This window comes from Peromyscus californicus, unplaced genomic scaffold (genome assembly GCF_007827085.1).
Source record: "Peromyscus californicus insignis strain IS unplaced genomic scaffold, ASM782708v3 Scaffold_5__1_contigs__length_169319896, whole genome shotgun sequence".
Classification (NCBI taxonomy): domain Eukaryota; kingdom Metazoa; phylum Chordata; class Mammalia; order Rodentia; family Cricetidae; genus Peromyscus; species Peromyscus californicus.
The window spans coordinates 22,749,831-22,773,133 of record NW_026294573.1 but is presented as its reverse complement, the minus strand read 5'-3'; the positions used below and the strand labels follow the sequence as shown (position 1 = coordinate 22,773,133).

The window sequence follows — 23,303 nt, the reverse complement described above, 5'->3', positions numbered from 1 at the left end:
TGTAGGCAGTGCTCAGCCTGAGGTTGGAGTCTGGCTTAAGAACAGACTTGCTACTTTGGGTTTTTTTGTTTTGTTTTGTTTTTCTTTTTTCTTTTTTCAAGCCAGTTAACTTCATTTCTCAGCTTTCTCCTTTTTTTAAATCAGCATGATGATGCCAGAAGCATAAGCATTGGGAAGACCAAGCAACCTGTAGGTGCGGATTGATGAGCTTGAGAGACTTTTGTTGTCCAGCCTGGTGGCCAGAGTTCAGTTTTGTTTTTTTTTTTTTTTTTTTTTTGGTTTTTCGAGACAGGGTTTCTCTGTGTAGCTTTGCGCCTTTCCTGGAACTCGCTTTGGAGACCAGGCTGGCCTCGAACTCACAGAGATCCGCCTGACTCTGCCTCCCGAGTGCTGGGATTAAAGGCGTGCGCCACCACCGCCCGGCTCAGAGTTCAGTTTTAATCCACAGACTCCTCCACACACACTGGGCTGGCAGCTCTTTATGTCTAGCCAGAACGTCGTCTGCTGTCCATCCTGCAAGTTGCCTGTGTCAGACTTCAAATACAACACCTTTGTGCCCACTGTGAGCTCCCTCATCCTTCCTCTCCATTTGCCTAGCCAGGAATCCAAACTAAGTCTGGGAATCATCACAGACTTTTCCTTCCCTTGACTTCCTAAGTGGCTGGCACTCTTTCAAAAAAAAATTATTATATTTTATGTGCATTAGCATGAGGTTATCAGATCCCCCTGGATCTGGAGTTACAGACAGTTGTCAGCTGCCATGTGGGTGCTGGGAATTGAACCTGGGTCCTCTAGAAGAACATCCAGCTCTTAACTGCTGAGCCATCTCTCCAACCCAGGTGACTGGCACTTTTATGCCATATTCTCTCACTGGAGATGACAGTTTGGTCCTAGATACTTGTTAATCACTAGGTAGAAACTAAGCCTCTCTCTCTCTCTCTCTCTCTCTCTCTCTCTCTCTCTCTCTCTCTCTCTCTCCCCCACCTTCTCTTCTCTTCTCTCCTTCCCTCCCTCCATGTGATAAGTAAAAAGGGTTCTGGGCTTCAGGTCTGAAGGATCCAGACCCAAACTCCTTTCCATAATTGCAGGAAGCTCTGAAAACTGAACGTTTGGAGGGAAACCAGCTTGCCACTGTCTATTCATCTGGTGTGAATACCCACACCTCTTGCTTCAGGAGCATCTGGCCACAAGGGGCTGCCCAGCCCCTGGGGGTGCAGATAACTCATGATTCTGAATTCCAGAGGATATCAGACCCAAGAACTCCAGAAGAGATCAGAACCTATGTCTTGATGGATTAAAAACCACTTATGGGAAGACTTCATAAGCTAAGACACATTAACCTCCCATAAGATGATCTGAAGTGGCGTGGTCACCTCTGCTGTGGAACAGAGAGCTAAGAAAGTGACCACTGCCAGTTCCAGGAAGAGGGTCAGCAGACATTTTAGGGGAGGTAAAATTTGAGCTGGGTCTTGAAGGCTGAGTTGAATTTTTATTTCACAGAGAAGCTGTGGAAATGAAATTCTTGGCTGAAGGAGGAGTGTGCAGAAAAAGAGAAAAGCTGTGTCTAGGCAGCTGGAGCTCCTGGGCTTTGTCTTCTTACAGGAAAGGTCTGATTGTCTGTCTGTCAGAATGCAGGAGAAGCAGTAGATAACACGAATCGGCAGCTAGTCCAAAAACCGATTTGCTCAGGGCTGGCTTTTTCTTTGGGATGCAGACCTAATACACAGTCCCAGAAAAATACCACTGATGGCCTCCCTGAGAGGTCTAGGGGAGGCCGTGGCACTGCCTCCCTTCCTTCCCCTCAGACTGGAGCAGCAGAGTCAGCCTCCAGGCCAGGTCAGGCCAGGGCTCATTTCACTGCCTGCTGCTTGGCTTGGAGTCCAGCGCTTACCGGGTGGCTTCTGTTAACATCTGCCTGCCACGTTCAGATCAGATCAACCACCGACCACTGTCAGCGGCCCTGAGCAAGTTATTTACCTCTCCTGTGCCTTTGTTCCTGGCTACAAAGGCCGAACAGTAGTCTGCAGGCTATTGACAGGGTGGGAGCCGGCCTCGAACGCACTTGGCGGGGAGCCTGCTGGTGAACACTCAGTAAGGAGCAGTTGTTATTGTAGGGAGGACCCCTCCCTCCTCCAGCTACGTACACACACACACACACACACACACACACACACACACACACACATCCTTGGCCCTACCTTCCTTTTTCAAAGCCTTTTCTTCTGTCCCTATCCCTGGTCTCCCTGGAGAGTTTATTAGTTGAGTTTCTTAGCTGATTCTTTTTGTTGTGGTTTTCAAGACAGGGTTTCTCTGTGTAACAGTCCTGGCTGTCATGGAACTCACTCTGCAGACCAGGCTGGCCTTGAACTCAGAGATCCTCCTGGCTATGTCTCCCAAATGCTAGGATTAAAGGTATGTGCCGCCATCCCCAGCTGATTCTTCATCATGGTGAGACCTGGTTTTCCTTTATGGGATCATAACAGTCCACGGGTTTGTAGCTTGCTTGTGTTCCCTAGATTCTCAGAAGTTCTTGTAGGCTGTCAGGATCACCAAACTCAGTTCTGGGTGTTGGTGTACAGCCGTGTACATCAGTGTCAGCTTGAACTAGTCACTTTACACTTCATAATCTCAAGGAGTTGTGTTCCTACTAGACATGGACTGTTTATCCATCCCTCACAGAAGCGTTACATCTTAAAGCTCTCAGCACAGAGTCTGGTAGAAGAGCTCAGGAGAACCTGCCTCTGTTGTTACTATTAGTATAAAACTTTACTTGAAAAATCATACTTTTAGCCCAAGATCATGCCGGATCTAATTAAGAAAGTAAGATTTCTGTAGGAAGTGGGTGTACTACCTCAGCTTGGTGTGTGTGTGTGTGTGTGTGTGTGTGTGTGTGTGTGTGTGTGTGTGTGAGTGTGTGTGTGTGTGTGAGTGAGTGTGGAGGGGTAACTGGGGCACCATGCTGGGAGCCTCTGACTGGCAGTTATATATGATTCTACTAAGTAAAACTGAGGAAAATTAGCCTTTGTAGATCTGTTTGGGCAGAGAAGTATTGCAGGCCTGAAGCATTAAGTTTCGGGAAAGCAAAGGCATTTGCAGTCATTGAAAAGTCACAGGGATTCACTGGTATAACACAGTGATCAGTGCTGTCTAGTCAGCTAGTTATGGGTCAAGTTGACACAAATTATAGTCGTCTGAGAGGCGATAACCTCAGTTGAGAAATTGCTTCCAGAAGCTCAAGCTATAGACAGTCAGGCCTGTAGGACATTTTCAGAATTAGTGATCGATGTGGGAGGGCCCAGCACATTATAGGTGGTGCTACCCATGGGCAGGTGGTTCTGGGTGCTCTAAGAAAGCAAGCTGATGGGCTAGAGAGATGACTCAGTGGTTAAGAGAACTGGCTGCTCTTCCAAAGGACCCGGGTTCTGTTCCCAGCACCTACATGGCGCTCACAGCTGTCTGTAACTCCAGTTCCAGGGCATCTGACATCCTCTCACAGACACACAGGCAGGAGAGATGCCAATGCACATTAAAAAATAATAATAAATCTTGAATAAGATTTAAAAAAGAGGGCTGGAGAGATGGCTCAGAGGTTAAGAGCACTGCTTGTTCTTCCAAAGGTCCAGAGTTCAATTCCCAGCAACCACATGGTGACTCACAACTATCTGTAATGAGATCTGGTGCCCTCTTCTGGCCTGCAGGGATATATGCAGACAGAACACTTTACATAATAAATAAATAAATCTTTTAAAAAAAAAAAAAAGAATATTTAAAAAAAAAAGGAATGTGCCACTGCCACCCGGCATAAATAAATATTTTTTTTAAAAAGATTTTAAAAAGAAGGGGGGTGAGAGGGGGGAGAACAAGGGAATCCATGGCTGATATGTAAAATTAAATTAAATTATAAAATTTTAAAAAAAAGATTTAAAAAAGAAAGCCGAGCAAGCCAGGAAGCACTCCTCCATGGCCTCTGCAGCTAAGAGTACTGACTGCACTCACTCTCACAGGACCCAGGTTTGCGTCCAGCAGCGCACACCTGTCTGTAACTCGAGCTCCAGGGGATCTAACACCTCGGGCTTCTGCAGCCACCTGTGCGGAGGTGCGCAGACAAACATACACACAGTTTTAAGAAGACAACAATAAAGAACATTCAGCTTGGGGCTGGCGATCTGACTCAGCAGGCAAGAGCGCGGCTTGCTCTTGCCCAAGACCCACGTGGTGACTTGCAAGTCTGTAACTAGTTTGAGAGGAACCAGCGCCCTCTTCTGGCTCCATAGGCAGGCACACATGTGCTACACATGCATACACTCATACACATTAAAAATTTTAGAATAAGGCCGGGTGGTAGTGGTGCATGCCTTTAATCCCAGCACTCAGGAGGCAGAGGTAGGCAGATATACAGAGCGAGTTCCAGGACAGCCAGGGCTTCACGGAGAAACTGTCTCGAAAAAAAACAAAACAAAATTTTAGAATAAAAACCACTTCTATTTTTTTGAGACAAGGTCTCACTATGTAGTCCAGGCTGGCCTTGAACTCACCATTCTCTTGCCTCAGCCTCCCAAGGGCTGGAATAGGGGTATACCACCATACCCATCCAGAAAACTTTATAACAAAAGCTCCCTCCAAGCCCTCTGGCATGTATGGGTTCTCCATGTGTGTGGGTGAGCTAACCCAGGCTGGCATGTGTAGAAGCCAGTGGTTGACATTGGGGCATCTTCCTCGGTTGTTTCTTCCATCTTTGAGACGAGGCCCCTCACTGAACTTGGCGCTCGCATTTTCACTAGACGAACTGATGGCGAGCAGCCCCAGGATCTGCTCTTCTCTGCTTTGCCTCCAGGGCTACCGTGCCTACCTTTTCTGTGAGAGCTGAAATCAGGTCCTCATGCTTGAACAGAAAACCTTGAAAGCTGTGAGAGGGGAGATATATATAGTTCAAACCTTCATCGCAAAGCCTAGCACAGAGAAGAAGTTTGCTTGTGGTGCCCAGTCACCTTGTGGCAGAGCTTGGCACCACAGTCTCCACCCCAGCATCCTTTCTAGGATCCCAGCCCAGAAGGGCCATCTCCCTGGGGTGTGAGTCACGGCAGCAGAGACTTCACAGATACAGGGATGCTCTCTCCATCACCTCACTTTCTGCACTAAAGGAAATGTCACCTCTGCCTATGTGTGTTGGAGCCAACAAAACAACACATGGGTAGAGGACAGGTCTGACCCAGAGTTTCCCAGATGTGCCTGTTTGGAAGAACAACTTGGGGTACCCTCACCACGTGATGCTGGTTCACGCATCAGCAGTGACTGTATTAACAGCGAGTGTGCTGCATGATTCTTAGAACCAAGCAGGCTCAGGGGAACCTAAGGCCAGGCCAGCAGAGGCTCACTAATGTTTCTGTCCCCAGCTGAGCAGTGGCGCTAAGAGGCCACCAAGAATGATCCACTGCGGGTAATGTGAGCCCACACTCTGTGCTGATCCTCGAAGCACCTCTCTTCCATCAGAACCAGATTCCTGGGCACACGTGGCAATTGAGATGTGTTGCCAACCTACTTTGGGGAGGCAGTTTGAACAGAAGACACTTAGTCTTGGCTGGTGACAATGTTTTCCTGTGGCTTTGTGCTTAGACTGAAGAACCTGGAGCTCACTGCCGTGGAAGGATCTGCCGTCCACGTGAGGATGCTGGCAGCCCCTATCAATCCAGCCGACATAAATATGATCCAAGGTAACCTTGGTCTCTGGAGCTTATGTTAATTGACTCAGCAGCTGCCTCCTTTCCACTGCTCCTCAGGTAGGGTATTAGTCTCAGGATTAGCGGTGGCTGTCCCTTAGAGGAGCTGTCTGCACACAGTACCGGCTCTCTCTGGCTAACCTCTGAGCATGAGGCTCTGTGAGTTGGGAAGCTTGCCGTTGTGGTAGACCCACCCCTCTGAAGAGCCTGTGACATTCGGGGTTCCTTTCTTTCTTAGCTTACCCTTGTGATAACTGTGTACCTGGAGAGTATTAGCACCCTGTAAGGACAAGGAAGCAGAAGGCCAGAGCTTGGTTAGGTGCACAGCTGGTGAGTGCAGGGCGCTGGTGGGCTCGGATGTGACTGACCCCAAAGTCTAGGCCCTCCAGAGTCTCAGCTAACCTGGCAGCGTGACTGTATTACCATGATAAAACACCATAACCAAGGCACCTTACGGAAGCAAGTTTGTTTGGGCATACGGTTCTGGAGGGTTAGAGTCTGTAACAGCAGGGCACAGGCAGCAGGCACAGGGGCGGGAACAGGAAGCTGAGGACTCACATCTTGAACCCAAAACATAAAGCAAGCACTGGGTTTGGCACATGGCTTTGAAGACTGATCCCACCCTCTGTGACGTACTTCCTCAGCAGAACCAGACCTCCCCATAGCGATGCCACCAGCTCAAGACCAAGTGTCCAAATACATGAGTCTGTGGGTGACGCTTTTGTTCAAACCACATTTACCCTCTGGATTCTTCTCTCCCAGGGAACTACGGCCTCCTTCCCCAGCTGCCCGCTGTTGGAGGGAACGAAGGCGTTGGACAGGTGGTGGCAGTGGGCAGCAGTGTATCTGGACTGAAGCCGGGAGATTGGGTGATCCCAGCAAATCCCGGTTTAGGTGAGTGTCCCCAGGTGTAAGCAGCCATCTCTTTCTTCAGACCCTCCTGACTCATCTCCTCTGCAGATGTACACCCACTGGCTCAGTGTCACTAGGCAGTGCAGGGTTCATCGTTAAGTTCATAGGCCTGCCTCCAGGAGCATGGAGTTGAGCCAAGAGAGCAGACTCCTGTTTGCTGTGCTCTGGAGAGACATACCTGTGTGCACATCTCCTTGGCTCCATGTTGGTTGGAGCTGTACCTGACTCCTTACATCCTTGAGTCAGTGCTGTAGGGTGTGATGTAGATTACAGATATGGCTGGCCCTGCCTTCCAGAAGGCTCAGATCTGACTAAAGTGTCCCAGAAGGCAGTACCTCAATAAAGGGAGTACCCCAAGGCAACGGGAAGCAGAAGGCTGCTCTGCGCGCATGTGTGTGAGGAAAATTCAAGCAAGACTGTGGAAGAAAGTCTGTTGTTAGAACAGGTTGGGGGTGGAAGAAGTTGTTGAGCAGAGATGAGCCAAAAGGCATTTCCTGTGGAAGGAGTAAACTCAGCAGACATCAGAGTGAGTTTGGGAAATGGAAAATCCAGTGTAGCCCCAGCCGAGGACTTGCCTGTGGGAGAGGTTACATAATGAGAAGGCGGCTCCAGAGGGGGAGTGGGGCCACATGGGGGGAGGCCCTGCAGAGCCAAGCTGAGGATGGCATTTCATTTATGTACAGAAAAGTGCCATTAGGGTGTTCTGCTTTTCAGTCCTTACGTTTTCAAGGCACGGCCATTTCCTAATGGATCTTCATGGGAGCCACAAGAGGGTAGTGTTCCCCAAGACGGGTGAGGTGGCCTCAGGTTAGGGACACCTCCCCCAGAGAATGAAATAGAGACCAGGGGAAAGGACAAGCGAGCTTTAATAAAGTGGAGGTAGAAGAGAATGGGCACAGCACACCAGAGAAAACAGCATCGGCACCTCTCGGCTTTGTATGCTGAGCCCTTTATTAAGGTCCATGGGAGAAGTGCTTTCTGCCCAGGATGACATGAGCTTGGGGCGTGAAAACAGCTCTGTTTTCTTGGGCAAGCTGAAGAAATAATTAACCCACATTTTGTTTCTGTTGGCTTTTTTTTTTTTTTTCTGAGACAGGGTAGACCAAGCTGGCCTCAGATTGAATCCACCTGCCTCTAGCTCCCAAGTGCTGAGATTAAAGGTGTGTGCCACCACACCATGCCTTTTAAAAGATTTTCAAAGTTTTATTTAGTGTGTGGGGGTATTTTGTGTGCCAAAAGCATGCAATGCCCTTGGAGGCCAGAAGAGGGCATCTGATCCCCTGGAACTGGAGTTGTGAGCCATCCGGTGTGTGCTGGGAATTGAACCCAGGTCATCTTGAAGAACACCAGTGCTTTCAGCCACGGAGCCATCTTTCTAGCCCTTGTCTCTGTTGGCTCTTAACTTCAGGGCGGTGAAAGGCTGGTCTGTGTGGCCCCAAACAGTAGGTGTTGGAGAGAGCAGATAGCTAACTGAATTGACTACCTCAGGTTTACCATTGAGCTTTTTCTCCCCCTAACTTTTGGCCAGGAAGAGACACCTAACTGCGCTTACTATCATTATTTACCCTTTAGTTTTGGAACCAGTTGGAGGCCCCAATCTGCTTTGTTTGTTCATTTTTACAAAGTAATGACAAGCAGTTGAGGATTACATACGGAAATTTAGTGTTTGAATCTTGGGTTGACCTTTTTTTTTTTTTTTAGTTTACCTCCCCCGATTCCCTAAGGCCTTGCCCAGTAGGATGGCAGACAATATCTACCCAGACCAGCGTATGAGGAGCTGAAGCTTGGGAAGCGAGATTTGCTCAGACTTGAACACAAAGGGAGGGAGAGCCCAGTGGAGTCTGGTCTCCCGTGTCTCCCACACCCTCTATCAGGTCTCTTTGGGCTGTGACTTACGAAGCCTAACTTAAACTGGCTTTATTATTTTACATCGCTGTGCGGGTAACTTCCGCTCGAACACCAGCAGCTTTTCGTGTTACTCGGAATATTCTACCCTCGATGCCCTTATACCACGGAGGGTGGCCTGGGTGGTGTGTGCAAAGGTTCCTCCCTCACAGTCCTGCCTCATCCTGCCGCAGGAACCTGGCGGACTGAGGCCGTGTTCAGTGAGGAAGAGCTGATCGGCATCCCTAAGGACATCCCACTCCAGAGTGCTGCCACCCTCAGTGTCAACCCCTGCACAGCCTACAGGATGCTGCTGGACTTCGAACGGCTCCAGCCAGGTAGGCACCTCCAAGTTGAAGCAAGCCCGGGTCTCCCCACTGGGATGCAACCTAAATCCTGGCCCAAAGGACTTGGGAACTCGCTGGCCCACGTGGCGGAGGGAGAGTCCCTAGTGGCAGTGACAAGCTCTAACCTGACCAAGTCTTACTGCTTTACGTAAAAAGACGTTCGATGGGTTCCTAGAAAACATTCAGAGGACACGCTGTGAGAAGTGCTGGTCACAGAGCTGGGGCTGGAATGCTGTCACCCAGCAAAAATGTGTTGAGCTGTGGTAGGCTTTGGGGACACAAAGCCAAGGGAGGCAGACAGTGTGACTGTTTTCAATAAAATGCTGAACTCTGCTCAGCTGAACTCTGCTCAGCACTTCCTAGCGCTTCCACGCGCATGAGCGCCTCTGCAGGCACCACCCTGTGGGGTGCATCTCAGCTGCAGAGCAGTGTGGAAGGCTTCCTGTGAAGGGACTAGGAACTCAGCCCCAGGCAGACAACCAGGGTCCGAACCCAGGTGTCCCCTCCACCCCAGGCAGACAACCAGGGTCCGAACCCAGGTGTCCCCTCCACCCCAGGCAGACAACCAGGGTCCGAACCCAGGCGTCCCCTCCACCCCAGGCAGACAACCAGGGTCCGAACCCAGGCGTCCCCTCCACCCCAGGCAGACAACCAGGGTCCGAACCCAGGTGTCCCCCCCCACCCCAGGCAGACAACCAGGGTCCGAACCCAGGCGTCCCCTCCACCAGCTGTGTGAGCTCACCACTCACATCACTGCTCACCCATAAGATGGAGAGTAAAGGGTGCCAGAGACTTGTGGGTCACTATAGCGTGAAGTTTAGTCTTCCTTTATCACTGAGGGAAGGATGATCGGAGAGGTGAGCTGTTATATGAAGTCACTCAGCAAGTAAACAGCCAGAATTGTCACAGAGTTCCTCTGAAAGCAGAAACCAGGCAGGGGTTGGGGCAGACAGTTGATCTGGGAAGTTGTCCCTAGAAGCAGGATTAAGGGAAATGGGACAGTTGGACAGGACAGAGGCAGGCCCGTCCAGGCCAGTTCCTGCCGTGATCCCGCAGTGCCCTGTGGATCCTCGTAAGACACACTGCAGGATTAACCCCCAAAAGACAGAAGATGGGCCAGTTGGGTTTTGTTGCTTTGGGGGTTTTGTTTCCAGTCCTAGGACTAGAATTTGGGGCCTGGAACATGCCAAGCAACTACTCTACCACTCCTCCGTGTCCTTCCCCACTGGGTAAAGGCTCTCTCTGTCTCTGCATCCTGCATAGCTGGGAGCCCAGCAGGGCTGTGGAAATCACCTACCCTTCTCCTCTCATACCAGGAAGGAAACTGAGGCCAAGAGCTGTTAAAATCAGATAGCCACTGACTAAGGCAGTCAGATATGATCGGGGTCTGTAGTGGAGAAAGCCAGGTGTGATGAGAGACTTTAGAGTCCTAGTAAAGCCGACACTGGGTGCCTCAGCTCATGCCGTGGCCGAGGTCACCCCTGATTAGGGCAGCCCTGTGCTGGACAGAGCCAGGCATTCTGATGCCACCCACTATAAGTGCCTGCAGCCCACATCTCTATTTTGCTGCCTCAGGGTTGATGAGGCCAAACAAATTCGTGACCTGACCCAAAGTAAGAATAAATGTCACACTGTTCACTAGAACATAGGCATAAATGACCGCAGATAATGGGGAGCAGAGCTTGGCCGCCCAGCACCTGCTTTCGCTGCCTTTGTTCTGTGCTCCCGTGCTCCTCAGCTCCGACTGAAACAAATCAGTGCTGCCGGCAGCCTGCACAGCTGCTTCAGGATGTACTTACTCCTCGACCCCGGCGTCTGCCTCTAGCTATACCATTCTGCACTGACTCTCGCTGATCCTCAAAACCAGATAGCATCTCCCAGTCGGCAGAGCATCTTCCTGCTCATTTGACTTCAATCACAGATGCTCTGATAGACGCTCTCAGGCCTCCTGTTTTCTAGGGAAGACAAACTGAAGTTTGAAGAGGACATGATATGGCCTGACTCGTTTAGTTAGTCATTAAAGTTACATTCATTCCTTGAAGCAGGATGCACACCCAACTCCATTGTGTTACAGAGCCCATACTTCCCTAGTGCACCACGCTGCCTCTCCCACTGATGAACTGCAAAACTAAGCCTAGGCTTTGAGCACAGTCATTCTGTACAGTGAGGGTATAGCTCAGTGGTAGAGTACTTGCCCGGCATGCTCAAGGCCAAAAATTCCATCCCTAGCAACACAAAGCAAAAGCAAATATTCTGTAGGGCCCTGGAGCTTCCCATTTCTCTAATATGGCGCTCATCCATTTCAAGTGCACCTTTACTAAATAATACAGAGGGGAATAAGGTATAGGCCTCCCCCAGGACTGCAGGTGATTGATAGATAGGGACCTACGTACAGCAGTATATAGAACACAGTTACAGCCCCAGCATTGACGAGATACCAAAAAGTCCTTTAGGAGCATACTGGAAGGAACCCGGGAGGGCTTCATGAAGGAAGCCACAGTCGAGCTGAACTTAAAAAGAACCAGAAAACCATTGCAAACCAGAGACATGACCTCAGCATGGGCCAGTGAGATGACTCAGCAAAGATGCTTGCCACTGAGACTGACAACTTGAGTTTGCCCCCTGAACCAACATGTAGAAAAACACCTGTGCACCTGCAAGCTGTTCTCCAACCTACACATGCGCATGTGCATGCACATGCAAAGAAATGCAACTTAAAAATAAATGGCACAAGCAGAGAACAGAGGACAAAAATTAGGAAGAGGCCGGGCGGTAGTGGTACACGCCTTTAATCCCAGCACTTAATCCCAGCACTCGGGAGCAGAGGCAGGTGGGCCTCTGAGTTCAAGGCCAGCCTGGTCTACAGAGTGAGCTCCAGCACAGCCAGGGCTTCACAGAGAAACAAAACAACCACCAAAAAACAAAACAAAATCCCTGGGAAGATGATCAAGTCAGTCACACAGCAGGGTCTGAAACATGGACAGAGTGGCCAAGTCTTGAGAAGCATTTTGGGTGTGGTAGAATGTGGGAAGTGTGGAGATAACAGGGAGTGATAGTTCAAGGTCTGAGAAGGCTCCACTGCCCAGTCCTAGATCTGCCCTAGGATCCCAGGCTGAGAGCCCTCAACCTGTTCCAGTTTGCAGGGCTTGACCTGGATCTCTTCCACAGGGGACTCTGTCATCCAGAATGCGTCCAACAGTGGAGTGGGGCAAGCAGTCATCCAGATCGCTTCAGCCCTTCGCCTAAAGACCATCAATGTGGTCCGAGACAGGTATGTGGGGAAAGTAGGCCTTTCCACCTCACGTCCCCGTGAGTCCCCACATTTCCACCAGATGGCGCACTTGCGTAAGCGGAGTGTCTGGCTGCAGAAGCATGTGCATTCACGAGGGCAGAGAAGTCCTTGTGAAAGTCTGAGACAGACGTCAGGAGGAGGTAGAGCTGGTCCTTACCCAACAGTCAAGAGTGTTGAAGAGTTGGCTTAGGATAGCCCTGACTTTCAAAACCACAGTTCCCATTTGGGAAGGTCTTGAGGTGTCCTGTTCTGTGAACGCTCTAGCCCATGGTCCCCATCCACTTGCATCTGTGCACTAAACAGAGCCGTGAAGGAGGTGGGGCAGGCTTGTGATCTCTTTCACAGATGAGGGAGCTGAAGTTTCCGAGAAAGCCGCTTGCTCAGGAAGACACAGCAAGTCCGTAACAGACCTACCTTCTTTCCCTTGTCCCCTCGGGTCTCTTTAAGCTCCACTGTGCTCCAGTGTGGCCGAGTCACGTGTGGAGTCCATTCTGACTACTGGTACTTACTTCAGCCCCTGGCTCTGCAGCGCTCATGCTAAAGATATTCTGTGTGCCTGGGCCAGAGTCCTGGGCCACTCCGCACTAGTGTGTTTGCACGATGCCCTGAAGTGCCTTGGAGGACAGGAGGGAAGACAGTGGGTCTGGCTAGCACTAGGAAGCAGAGCGGCTCCTGCCTGGGCACAGGCCGTTCTAGCATGTGTGCACTGACAGGGTTTTCAGATTTTCTCCCAGCCTGGCTCTGTGCAAGGAGGGATGGCCAGTGGGGAAACGAGGCAAGAGCTGGGGGAGCGTGAGTAAATTACATGTCTGGCCCTGCTTGAGGTCTGGCTTAACCTCAATCCCAGGTCTCAAAACAAAAACACGTGTTCTTGAGGCTGTGGCAGAAGGGCCCCGGGAGCTTGAGGGAGGGAAGTAATCCAGTGTGACCAAGGCCCCCGACTGTGTTTGGTTTCCAGACCTGATATCCAGAAGCTAACTGACAGACTGAAGAATCTGGGAGCTGACTATGTCCTCACAGAGGAGGAGCTAAGGATGCCCGAGACAAAAACCATCTTCAAGGTACTCGGCCAAGGGCTGGGGAGGTGCTTAAGCAGTTAAGAGCACTGTTGCCCTTATAGACGATCTGGGTTCGAGTCCAGCACCCACATGCTAGCTCACAACCATCTATAACTCTAGTTCCAAGGGATCAGATGCCCCTTGCCCTCTTCTGATCTCCACGAGCACCAGGCACACACATGGCACACAGACAAGCATGCAGGTAAAACATTCACATCCACATGCACAAAAGAAAATGTCTTTAAAATTTTAAAAATAAAAACAAGGTCCCCAGCTAAAGAACACTGCCCCTCTGCCCCGTGCCATCCCCTGTAATTGGGAAGTCTGGGGCGGGCTCCTTGCTCTGCTCTGAAAACCACCTTCTCTTCTGGAAAGGACAAAGCCTGCCCTGCTCTCAGCCTGGGGACAGCACGCTGTAAGTGCCCAGACACTGGGAAGGAGGCAGAAACAGACTTTAGGAAAGCTGGGGTTTTAAACATGTGTGGGGTGATCCATAAACCCCATGGCAGCTGTGAGTCAGAGCTAGGTGAAGGCATGGAGAAAAAAGTTCCTGAGCCTCTGCCTCACATTTACTTGGCCATCTTCAGAAAAGGTAGATTCTGCATAAATGATGAGAACCACATCATCACGAAGTGGTAAGGCTGGTCCCCATTGCTTTGAACTCAAAGCCCATACCTTTCCAGGGTATCCACCCCAGCAGACCCAGCAAGCGAGCAGGCCCAGCCTGAGTCCTTTTGCGCTAAGCTACATGGAAGGACCAAATAGCTGCTGTTGAAAACATTTGCCCTGGAGAACACTGCTGAAGTGGAGGTCGTACATCACGGGTAGACTTCTCTGTTCCTTGACACTGAACAGAGATGCTCCTTGTCAGTACCTCCCAGAGTCCTAGGATAGGCAACAGGATGAAGCTTCTAAAGCCCTTCCCGACAGATAACATGTCCAAAAGTCATCCACACCCCATTTCCTTCCCTCTCTCCCTGGCACAGCATTTGCTGCTTGGAACAGCTTCAGACCCCACTTGCAGCAGGTCGTGCCCTCACTATAGGCTCCTTACTTTCTAGGACCTGCCCCTGCCCCGCCTGGCTCTCAATTGTGTTGGTGGGAAGAGTTCCACAGAGCTGCTACGACATCTAGCGTAAGTCCCTCAACAACAGGTCTCTATCGGGAGGGCTGTCTGGTGGCAAGTGTGACCCAAGGCCAGAGTAGCAGGATGCTGAGTAGCAGCACAGCAGGACATTTTGCTCTCTGGCCTGCACTCCTGAGCCTTGTTCTCTGTGGATGAGAAGCCTGGCCAGCTTCCCCACCACCACCCCCAAGGACCCATGAGTCATCACCTAGGAGCCTCTTAAAAAGTCACTCAGTCTTCTTGTCGGGCAGTGGTGCACACCTTTAGTCCCAGCACTCGGGAGGCAGCACAATACAGGAGGCAGAGGCAGGTGAATGTCTGTGTTTGAGGCCAGCCCGGTCTACAGAGCGAGTTCCAGGACAGCCAGGGCTGTTACACAGAGAAACCATGTCTCAAAAACAGTCACTCATTATAAACTAAGTGGCTTTGAAATAGCTTTATTGTCTTTAAAACTAGAATTAATGTGAAGGAAGCATTACACCTATTACAAAACATGTTGAAAGCATATAAAATACTGAGGGGAACAGAGAGGTGGGCACTCCGTCAGCTCCCACCCACTGGGGGAAGCTCCATTCACTGTGGTCTAGTCTCCATCTGAAGGACGCCTGGGAAACATTTTCCAGCTGGAGCTGGGCCCTCCACTGTGAACTACCAGCTGTGGAGGTGACAGGGCATAGCCTGGGACAGGGGAGCCACACAGCTGGGCTGAAAGTCAGCCCCTGCAGTGACTTGTGCTGTCCTGCAGCCCTAGGCAGGCGCTGCTATTCCAAATTCCCGTTTGGCTTTTCCTTTTGGTGCTCGGGATTGAACCAGGACCTCGGGCATGCTAAGCATGTGTTCCATCACTGGGCTGTGTCCCTGGCCACCATCTCCATTCTGTACTTTAAGAAATGAAGCCCAGAGAGGGTGATCACCTCATTCAAGGTGTAGTTGGCAAGACAGCAAGGCTTGAGCCCAAGTTTTCATAACTACAGGACACCTCTGCTCAGCCCGTGAGCAGTCTTGGGAGGCTGACTGCATCTTCCATGTGATTGTCAAAGGAAGCAGTGGTCACAAGTATGGACACTGACGTTAGAAGGACCGCATTCAAACTCCAGTTCTGCTACTTACTAGTTGTGAACCTGTGAAAAGTTAGGCAAAACATAAAGAGACCAAGCCTCAGTCTCCACATCTCTAAACAGGAGCAAGAGATAGGGCCTGCCTCTGCAGCTAGTGTGAGACACTGAGGTGATGTAGAAAGATGGGCTTCAGCTCTCTCCTACAGAACAGACACCGGTGTCCCCTGATGTTACTCTGATAATTCGTGGAGACGGTGCAGATAACATGCTTAGAGCTGTACTTAGTACAGGGGAGGGCTTGCTTCCCCTAGACCAGTGCTGCTCAACCTTCCTAATGCTGGGACCCTTTAGTACAGTTCCTCATGTTGTGGTGACCCTAACCATAAAGTTATCTCATTGCTACTTCATAACTGTAATTTTGCTAATTATGAATCATAATGTAACTGTCTGTTTTCTGATGGTGACCTCTGTGAGTCATTCCACCCCCAAATGGGTCATGACCCACTTGAGAACCACTGTCCTCGAAGCGTCTTTCTTGAAGGAGAACCATTTGAGGAGAACTTTAAGGCCAAGTTAAGCCAGGCTTGTGGGGTACCCCTGGAGCACTTGTGGGGTACCCCTGGAGCACTTGTGGGGTACCCCTGGAGCACTTGGGAGGCTAAGGAAAAGAACTGCCATGAGTTGAAGGCCAAGTTTGAGGCAACCATAGGCTACATAGACATAGTCAAACACATTTACACATACACAGAGGGAGACAGCGGCACAGAGAGAACAAGTTAGGAGCCTGAGGATGGCTTAGAGCATGTGCTTAACCTGTGAAGACTGAGGCACCACCCCAGCACTGTGACTGACAGGTGGGTAGGTGGATACAGCACTTACTTCCATTATGTCCTTGCCAGTTTTCCTCCGTTGCTCCAAAATGTGCCTTGGGTCATCTGGTCAACCAGCTCGTAAAATATTCAAGGAGCAGGGAAGGCGGCAGAGGTTCAGTCTAGCGTATGATCCCTCACCTACTCATTGTAAGAAATTCCATTAGAGCTGGGCGTACTGGCACCTGCCTGGAATCTCAGCTGAGGCAGGAGGATTACAAGTTAGATACCAGCTTGGGCTGCATGACCCTGCCTCAAAAACAAAAGACTGCATTTGTGTCATGCCTGTTTAACTGTTGAGATGGCTGTCAGACTGCAGGTTCCAGCAAAGCCTCTTCCAGAGGGGCACTCATCATCATTGTCCCCTTCACTGTCCACGTTACTCCTTCGCTGGAGAGCTCCATGGCACAGATCTTTAGAGTGAGCATTTACAGATGAAGAGACAAGGCCTGAACCCTCTTCATTACAACACTCAAGATCACACTTCTGTAGCAAGTGGAGCCCAGACTGAACCTGGCCTTGACATCTTCTGTTTAGATGATTCAGCGGCAGCACAGAACCACAGCCTCCCTGGGTCGGGTGAAGAAGTGTTTCCCAGCCCTGAATCCTCATCTTGATTGTCGGGAGCATAAGAATGTGTGTCCCTGTATTTGGTTTTGAGACAGGGTGTGTCTATGTAGCTAAAGCTGGCCTTGAAGTTAACTTAATCCTCCTGCCTCTGCCTCCCAACTGCTGAGACTTTTGGCTTGTACCTCTGTACCTAGTTATGTTTGCTTGCTTTGTTGAAGACAGTCTCACCGGACCCTGGGAGGCCTGGAACTTGCTATGTGGACCAGGCTTGTCTCAAATTCACAGATTAGTCTGCTTCTGCCTCTTGAGGGCTGGGATTAAAGGCCTACGCCACCATGCCCAACATGTGTGTTATTTTTAATATAAGTCCCTGCCTCCTAATTCTTTAAGTCAGAAATTTAAACTGGGAAGCCGTATTTTTTTTTTAACCTCCCCAGGGATTCTGAGACCAGAGTTGTTTCCTATAAAAGCCTTGCAGGTTCCTTTATGGTAGGTTCTGTCTCTGCCTACACCCACTCTTCTCTCTGGACTCTGCAGGCCTGGAGGAACCATGGTGACCTATGGGGGAATGGCCAAGCAGCCTGTAACGGCCTCAGTGGTAAGCTGGGGATACCTGCAGACCAGGGCTGGGATGCCTCTCTCCTTGCACTGCAGCTGTCTAAACTCAAGGGATCTATACCTGAAGCAATGCTTTAAATTCTAGCACTCGGGCTGGGCGGCGGCGGCGCACGCCTTTAATCCCAGCACTCGGGAGGCAGAGCCAGGCGGATCTCTGAGTTCGAGGCCAGCCTGGGCTACAGAGTGAGTTCCAGGAGAGGCGCAAAGCTACACAGAGAAACCCTGTCTTGAAAAACCAAAAAAAAAAAAAAAACTAAGAAAAACAAAAAGCTTTTTTTTTTTTTTTGGTTTTTTCGAGACAGGTATTTTGGAGCTTGTCCTGGAACTCACTTTGTAGCCCAGGCTGGCCTCGAACTCACAGAGATCCTCCTGCCTCTGCCTCCCGAGTGCTGGGATTAAAGGCGTGCGCCACCACCGCCTGGCTCAACAAAAAGCTTTTAAAAGAAAAAAAAAGTTCTAGCACTCGGTGCCCCAGCAAATCCTCCTGTGTCCACAGAGCCTGCTCATTTTTAAGGACCTCAAACTTCGGGGCTTCTGGTTGTCCCAGTGGAAGAAGAACCACAGTCCAGGTGAGTGGCTGATGGCCTGATACCAAGGGTCACAGGACAGTAGAGCCTAGTATGGCTACAAAGTGACCAGCTACTCTAAACCCTGCAGAGTGACTGAGTCTCCAGCCTCACAACAGGAATAAGGATAGTGTTTACCACAGTCACAGTCAGCAAATCACTTCTAGATTGGCCACAGAGTCCAGTAAGATGGACCAGCCTTTGTTCTGAGGAGCTGATTGGGGTACTGGGGAAGACTGCCAAGAGAGGTGGCTTGGTGTAATGGAATACTTATGTAATCCCAGTTCTCGGGACTTAGGTGGGAGGGTTGTGAGGTCAGGGCCATCCTTGGCTATACAGATAGATGCCATTTCAAAAAAAGAAGGAAAAACAAAATCAATCAATCAAATAAACCATTCACGTGGTACTTCCAGCATCACCAGATCTAGGTCGTCCTGGCCTAACTGGGGAACTGTGGGTAAGTCAATGAATCTCTGCCTTTGTTTAAGCATTGTGGATGTAAACTCTTTTGAGCCATTTGACAGAGGAGAAAACTGAGGTTCATAGCCACTAAGTCAGTTACCCTAAGCTATCCCATCTCAGGAATGGGGCTGCCAGAGTGAGCAGATGGGCCCTCTGACTGCTAGGGCCTAGCTCCCCAGATTCTCAGCCAAGGCTGAGAATGAAGAAGGACATGGAGTTGACCCAAGGGGGGGAGTGGTGGCATGCATAGGTGTTTTGGGTAGAAAACTGGTATGCGCAAAAGCTCATCACGAGTGAATGGAAGGGCTGGGAGCTAACTTAGTTGGTAAAGTGCTTGCCAAGCAAGTTTAGAACCTGAGTTCAGATTCCCAGCATCGGTGTCAAAGGCCTGTACCCCAGGATTACAGGGAGAGATGAAAGAGGTGGAGATAGGTGGATCCCTGGAGCTCAATGGCCAGACAGCCTAGCTAAATCAAAGAGCTTAAGGTTCAGTCAGAGACTGTCTCCAAAACTAAAGGTGTCCTGAGAATGATAGTGCACAACTTTAATCCCAGAACTTGAGAGGCAGAGGTGGGCAGATCTCCATGGTCTACATAGAGTTCCAGACCAGTCAGGACTACACAGTGAGACCTTGTCTGTAAATGAGGAACATTATTGAGGGAGACACCTCAGTGTATAGTGTGTCTTACCTACACACACACTTTAGAAGTACATAACACTACAGCCAATGCCAACCCTTTTGTTTGTTGTTTTTGGAGACAGGGCTTCTCTGTGTAGCCTTGGCTGTCCAGGAACTCACTCTATAGACCTCAAACTCACAGAGATCCTCCTGCCTCTGTCTCCCGAGCACTGGGATTAAAGGCCTGCACCACCACCACCACCACCACCACCCGGCTCCCAATGTAAAATTTAAGAAGAGGGAGAACACCCCACACAGGGCAGGTTCTGACACCTGGAGCATTAATTAGGTCTTGTCTTGGACTGAGAAGTTGGAGGGCAGGTTTTGACCAGATGAGGAAAGGCTTAAGCTTTTTTTTTTTTAAATGTGTAGCCCAGGCTGGCCCCAAACTCGTGATCCTCCTGCCTCCGCCTCCTTCAGCAAATCCTACCGGCGTGCGCCACCACAAGGCTTAAGCTTTTTTTAAAGTTCACTCTCCTGCCTTGAAGATAATTGGGAAGCCAACACAGTGTTTTTTGTTTGTTTTGTTTTGGTTTGGTTTTGTTTTTTTTTTTAAAGATTTATTTATTATGTATACAGTGTTCTGTCTGCATGTATCCCTGCAGGCCAGAAGAGGGCGCCAGATCTCATTACAGATGGTTGTGAGCCACCATGTGGTTGCTGGGAATTGAACTCAGGACCTTTGGAAGAGCAGCCAGTGCTCTTAACCTCTGAGCCATCTCTCCAGCCCTTGTTTTGTTTTTTTAAGACGAGGTCTGACTATGTAGCTCTAGCTATCCTGGAACTCACTATGTAGACCAGGCTATCCTGGAACTCACTATGTAGACCAGGCTAGCCTGGAACTCAGAGCTCCACCTGCCTCTGCCTCCCAAGAGCTGGGATTAAAAGCGTGAGACACGACGACCACCAGAGTAGTGTTTTAATCAGGAAGTAGGATTAGATTTGAAGATTGAGTTTATTTCTGTCTATGAAAAGCACTTCTCAGCCAAAGCTTTCATTTTGCTTCCCGCACTGTATTTGGCCCTCAGTAGGAGGCAGGCGCAGGAAGGGGTAGCAGTTGCCTCAGCTGAGGGGTCTAGTGGAGGCCCAGGGCTGTCAAGGGGAGCTGTTCCTCATCTGGTCTGTTGCCATCAAGCAGTGTGCCTGGTACACTGCCTTTCTGGCCTTCTCTGGCTTCCCCAGTTTAGTCCTGCTGCCCCGTCCACCATTCAGGGACAGCTTTACCAGTCCTGTCCTGTGGAGCTGAGCCACCTTAGCCGTCTCTGAAGGGTAGTCAAGGCCCACCCTACAGTTCCTAGGCCCTCTCTTCCTGTTTCCCTGTCTCATGTTGGCCCTCAAACGTCAGACGGTGGTGGGGACAAGCCAGGGCTCTGAGGCTTCTTTGGCTCAGGGCCATCTCACTGAAACCCACCTGTTGTGTCTTGTCTGACTTTTCTCCACCTCCTGCAGATGAGTTCAAGGAGCTGATTCTCACTCTCTGTAACCTCATCCACCAAGGCCAGCTCTCGTCCCCGACCTGTTCTGAGGTTCCACTGCAGGACTACCAGAAGGCCTTGGAAGCCTCCATGAAGCCCTTTGTGTCTTCCAAGCAGATTCTCACCATGTGATTATCCCAGAGGACCAGGGGGAAAGCAGGAGAGCAGACCAGTAAGACTGGCTGGCTGCCGGCCCTCCATGAGGACCCCAGTCTTCCCCAGACGGCCTTCTGCTCACTGCCTCTTCCCATGAGGAGGGTGAGGAGCCAGCCCTGGAGCCCTAATAAAGGCCGAACTTTCTGAAGAAAGGATGATGAGTAGAGGTTATCCCTGTGGAGGAATGCTGTGCACCTGCTGCCTCCCACACTGAGAAGCCCCTGCCCCGCCTCACCGCCTGTTGTCATAGTCATTGCCTGCCTGAGCACCCTGAAAGCAGAAGCTGAGCAACTGCTGCCCAGTGCAGAAGTCACTATCTGCCCTCAGCAGTGTGAGCCCTAGAGTCTGGCGGAAGGGGAAAGGTGGTTAACTTCTCCCGTGTGTGTGTGTGTGTGTGTGTGTGTGTGTGTGTGTGTGTGTGTGTGTGTGTGTATGTGTGTGTGTGTGGCTCTGTCCAGGGCAAGGGGATCTGCTGCCAAGGTGAGTGCCAGGCTGAGATGATTAAAGCTTAAGAGACTGAGGACACAGGATCTCAGGTGTCCGGGCCACCTTCAGGGAACCTCCTTTGTAACTGAGGGAATAAACATTACACCTGTGGTTCTCAGCCAGGGGCCATTTTTAACCCCAGAGGGACACTTGGCTACCACAGCTTGGTGAGGGAGTTGTTATTTGCCTCAACTGTGCAGAGATCAGTACTGTTAAATATTTTACAGCCAGGTAAGGTAATACACACCTGTAATCCCAGCAACCAGCAGGCTTGAGTCAGGTGGATTGCCACAAGTTGGAAGCTAGCTTGGGCTATATAACAAGACTGTGTCTCAATTTTTTTTCTTACAAAGGGGGCTGAGAGTAAAGCTTAGTGATAGAGTGCTTATCTAGCATGCATCAGGCCTTGGTTCCATCCCCATAACTGTCAAAAGAACAGATACATCACACAGGACCACCCCCCCACAAAGATTCCTCCTGCCCAAAAGGTTCCTAGTGCTGCTATTGAGAACGCCTGCATTAAGACCCCAAGCAGACTCCTGGCGCTCTGCAGAAGGCATGCAGGGCTGTAGACATCTGGGGTCTGGGTAAGGCTTGCTCGAGGTGCTTGGTGACAGACCGGCTGAAAATTAAGTTGGTTTCATCCAAGAAGAGTCTGACTTTCTGGTGTTTGCTTCACGATCATTTTGCCCAGAGCAAAGCACAACTTGGGGTTGTCTCCTTTGTCAGCTGACCCCCTGTACCTTCACCTCAGAGCCTCACTCAGGGAGCATTTATTCAATGTCCAAAGCTAGCAATGAAGATGGTTTAGTATGGCCTGGTGTGCGGCCATTGCAATATAAAGGGCAAAGCTGGGAGAGGACAGAGGTCCAGCTCAGTCAAGGGAGGCTTCCTGGAGCAGTGTTGTCTGAAGAATTCTGAAGTCCAAGTAGGAAACCGTGGACCAAGCAAAGCCAGCAGCTAGTTAGAGCTTGAATGTGAGGTCTTGGGCCTTGGGAAATTGTAACCAGAAGCGTGAAGCTACTGCCTAAGGGGCTGCAACTTGAGCAGAGGTGAGTGTGTGAGTGTGCTGGGTGTGTGTGTGTGTGTGTGTGTGTGTGTGAGAGAGAGAGAGAGAGAGAGAGAGAGAGAGAGAGAGAGAGATATCATAGCACTGTCTGGGAGGTGTGACTGCATGGTGGTGTGTACACAGGCTTCCAGCTTACTCAGCTTGCCTCTGGGAGCATCGGTGCTCTCTAGAGGAAAGAACTGCTTCAGCCCAAGGCTGGGCAACTCAACAGATACCTCCTGGAGAAAATCTGCTACCTTGTGCACCTGGACTCAGGATAAACGTCCCCTGTTCCTGTCTGTCCTCTGGGTTGCTGGGATAGGTGTTTTGTACCAAGGGTCCATGTGGACAAGTGAGAAAGCCTAAGAGTAGAGGAAGGCAGCCCAGAGGCAGCAGGAATAAAAGGTAGGATATGAGTCTTTGTGGGAGTCACAAAGTTGGGGGTTAGAGCCTGCAGCCACACTAAGGAAGGCCCTGTTTCCAATTCCGGATGGCAGGTGCACAGGAGGGTTCCTGCACAAGCATTGGAATCACCCCAGGAAGAACAGTGAAGGGAGCTGCACTGTGCCTGTAGAGGTGTGAGGCTTGGTCTTCAGTAATCTACTCAGGAAGGGAAGGCAAACTGCAGGACAGCCCAGATGTGCATGAAGAGTGATCCTAATCGGTCTTAACAATAAAAACCCAGAGTCAGATATCAGGGTGAAACCTGAAAGATCAGAGAAGCAGAGCAGCAGCCACTAGAAACTTCTTACCTCTATGAATTCTCAGACCAAATGGGGGCCGAGATCCTGTCTCCATCCGCCTTATATTCCTGTCTCCATCTCCCTAGTGCTGGGATTAAAGGTGTGCACCAACGACCAGCTGTTTCTCTTTTAGACTGGTTCAGACTACAGTTTAGACTATAGCCCAGAGTGGCCTTAAACTCTGGATCTTCCTGCTTCCTCCATCCAAGTACTGGGATTAAAGGTGTGTGCCACTAC

General features: G+C 50.3%; 1 protein-coding gene across 4 annotated transcripts in view; it reads left to right on the top strand.

The window, feature by feature from the left end:
• Window positions 1-23,303, top strand: part of Mecr (mitochondrial trans-2-enoyl-CoA reductase) — a 30,933-nt gene extending 7,630 nt beyond the window's left edge. For 3 of the 4 annotated variants that reach the window (XM_052716544.1, XM_052716546.1, XM_052716547.1), the window contains exons 2-10: window positions 5,614-5,711; window positions 6,480-6,611; window positions 8,708-8,851; window positions 12,029-12,131; window positions 13,111-13,213; window positions 14,272-14,345; window positions 17,371-17,431; window positions 17,948-18,020; window positions 20,608-23,303. In XM_052716544.1, the coding sequence (XP_052572504.1) occupies window positions 5,614-5,711; window positions 6,480-6,611; window positions 8,708-8,851; window positions 12,029-12,131; window positions 13,111-13,213; window positions 14,272-14,345; window positions 17,371-17,431; window positions 17,948-18,020; window positions 20,608-20,765 (946 nt within the window). In that variant the 3' untranslated portion in view covers window positions 20,766-23,303. The remainder of the gene's footprint in view (window positions 1-5,613; window positions 5,712-6,479; window positions 6,612-8,707; window positions 8,852-12,028; window positions 12,132-13,110; window positions 13,214-14,271; window positions 14,346-17,370; window positions 17,432-17,947; window positions 18,021-20,607) is intronic. The other variant, XM_052716545.1, reaches the window with a different exon arrangement.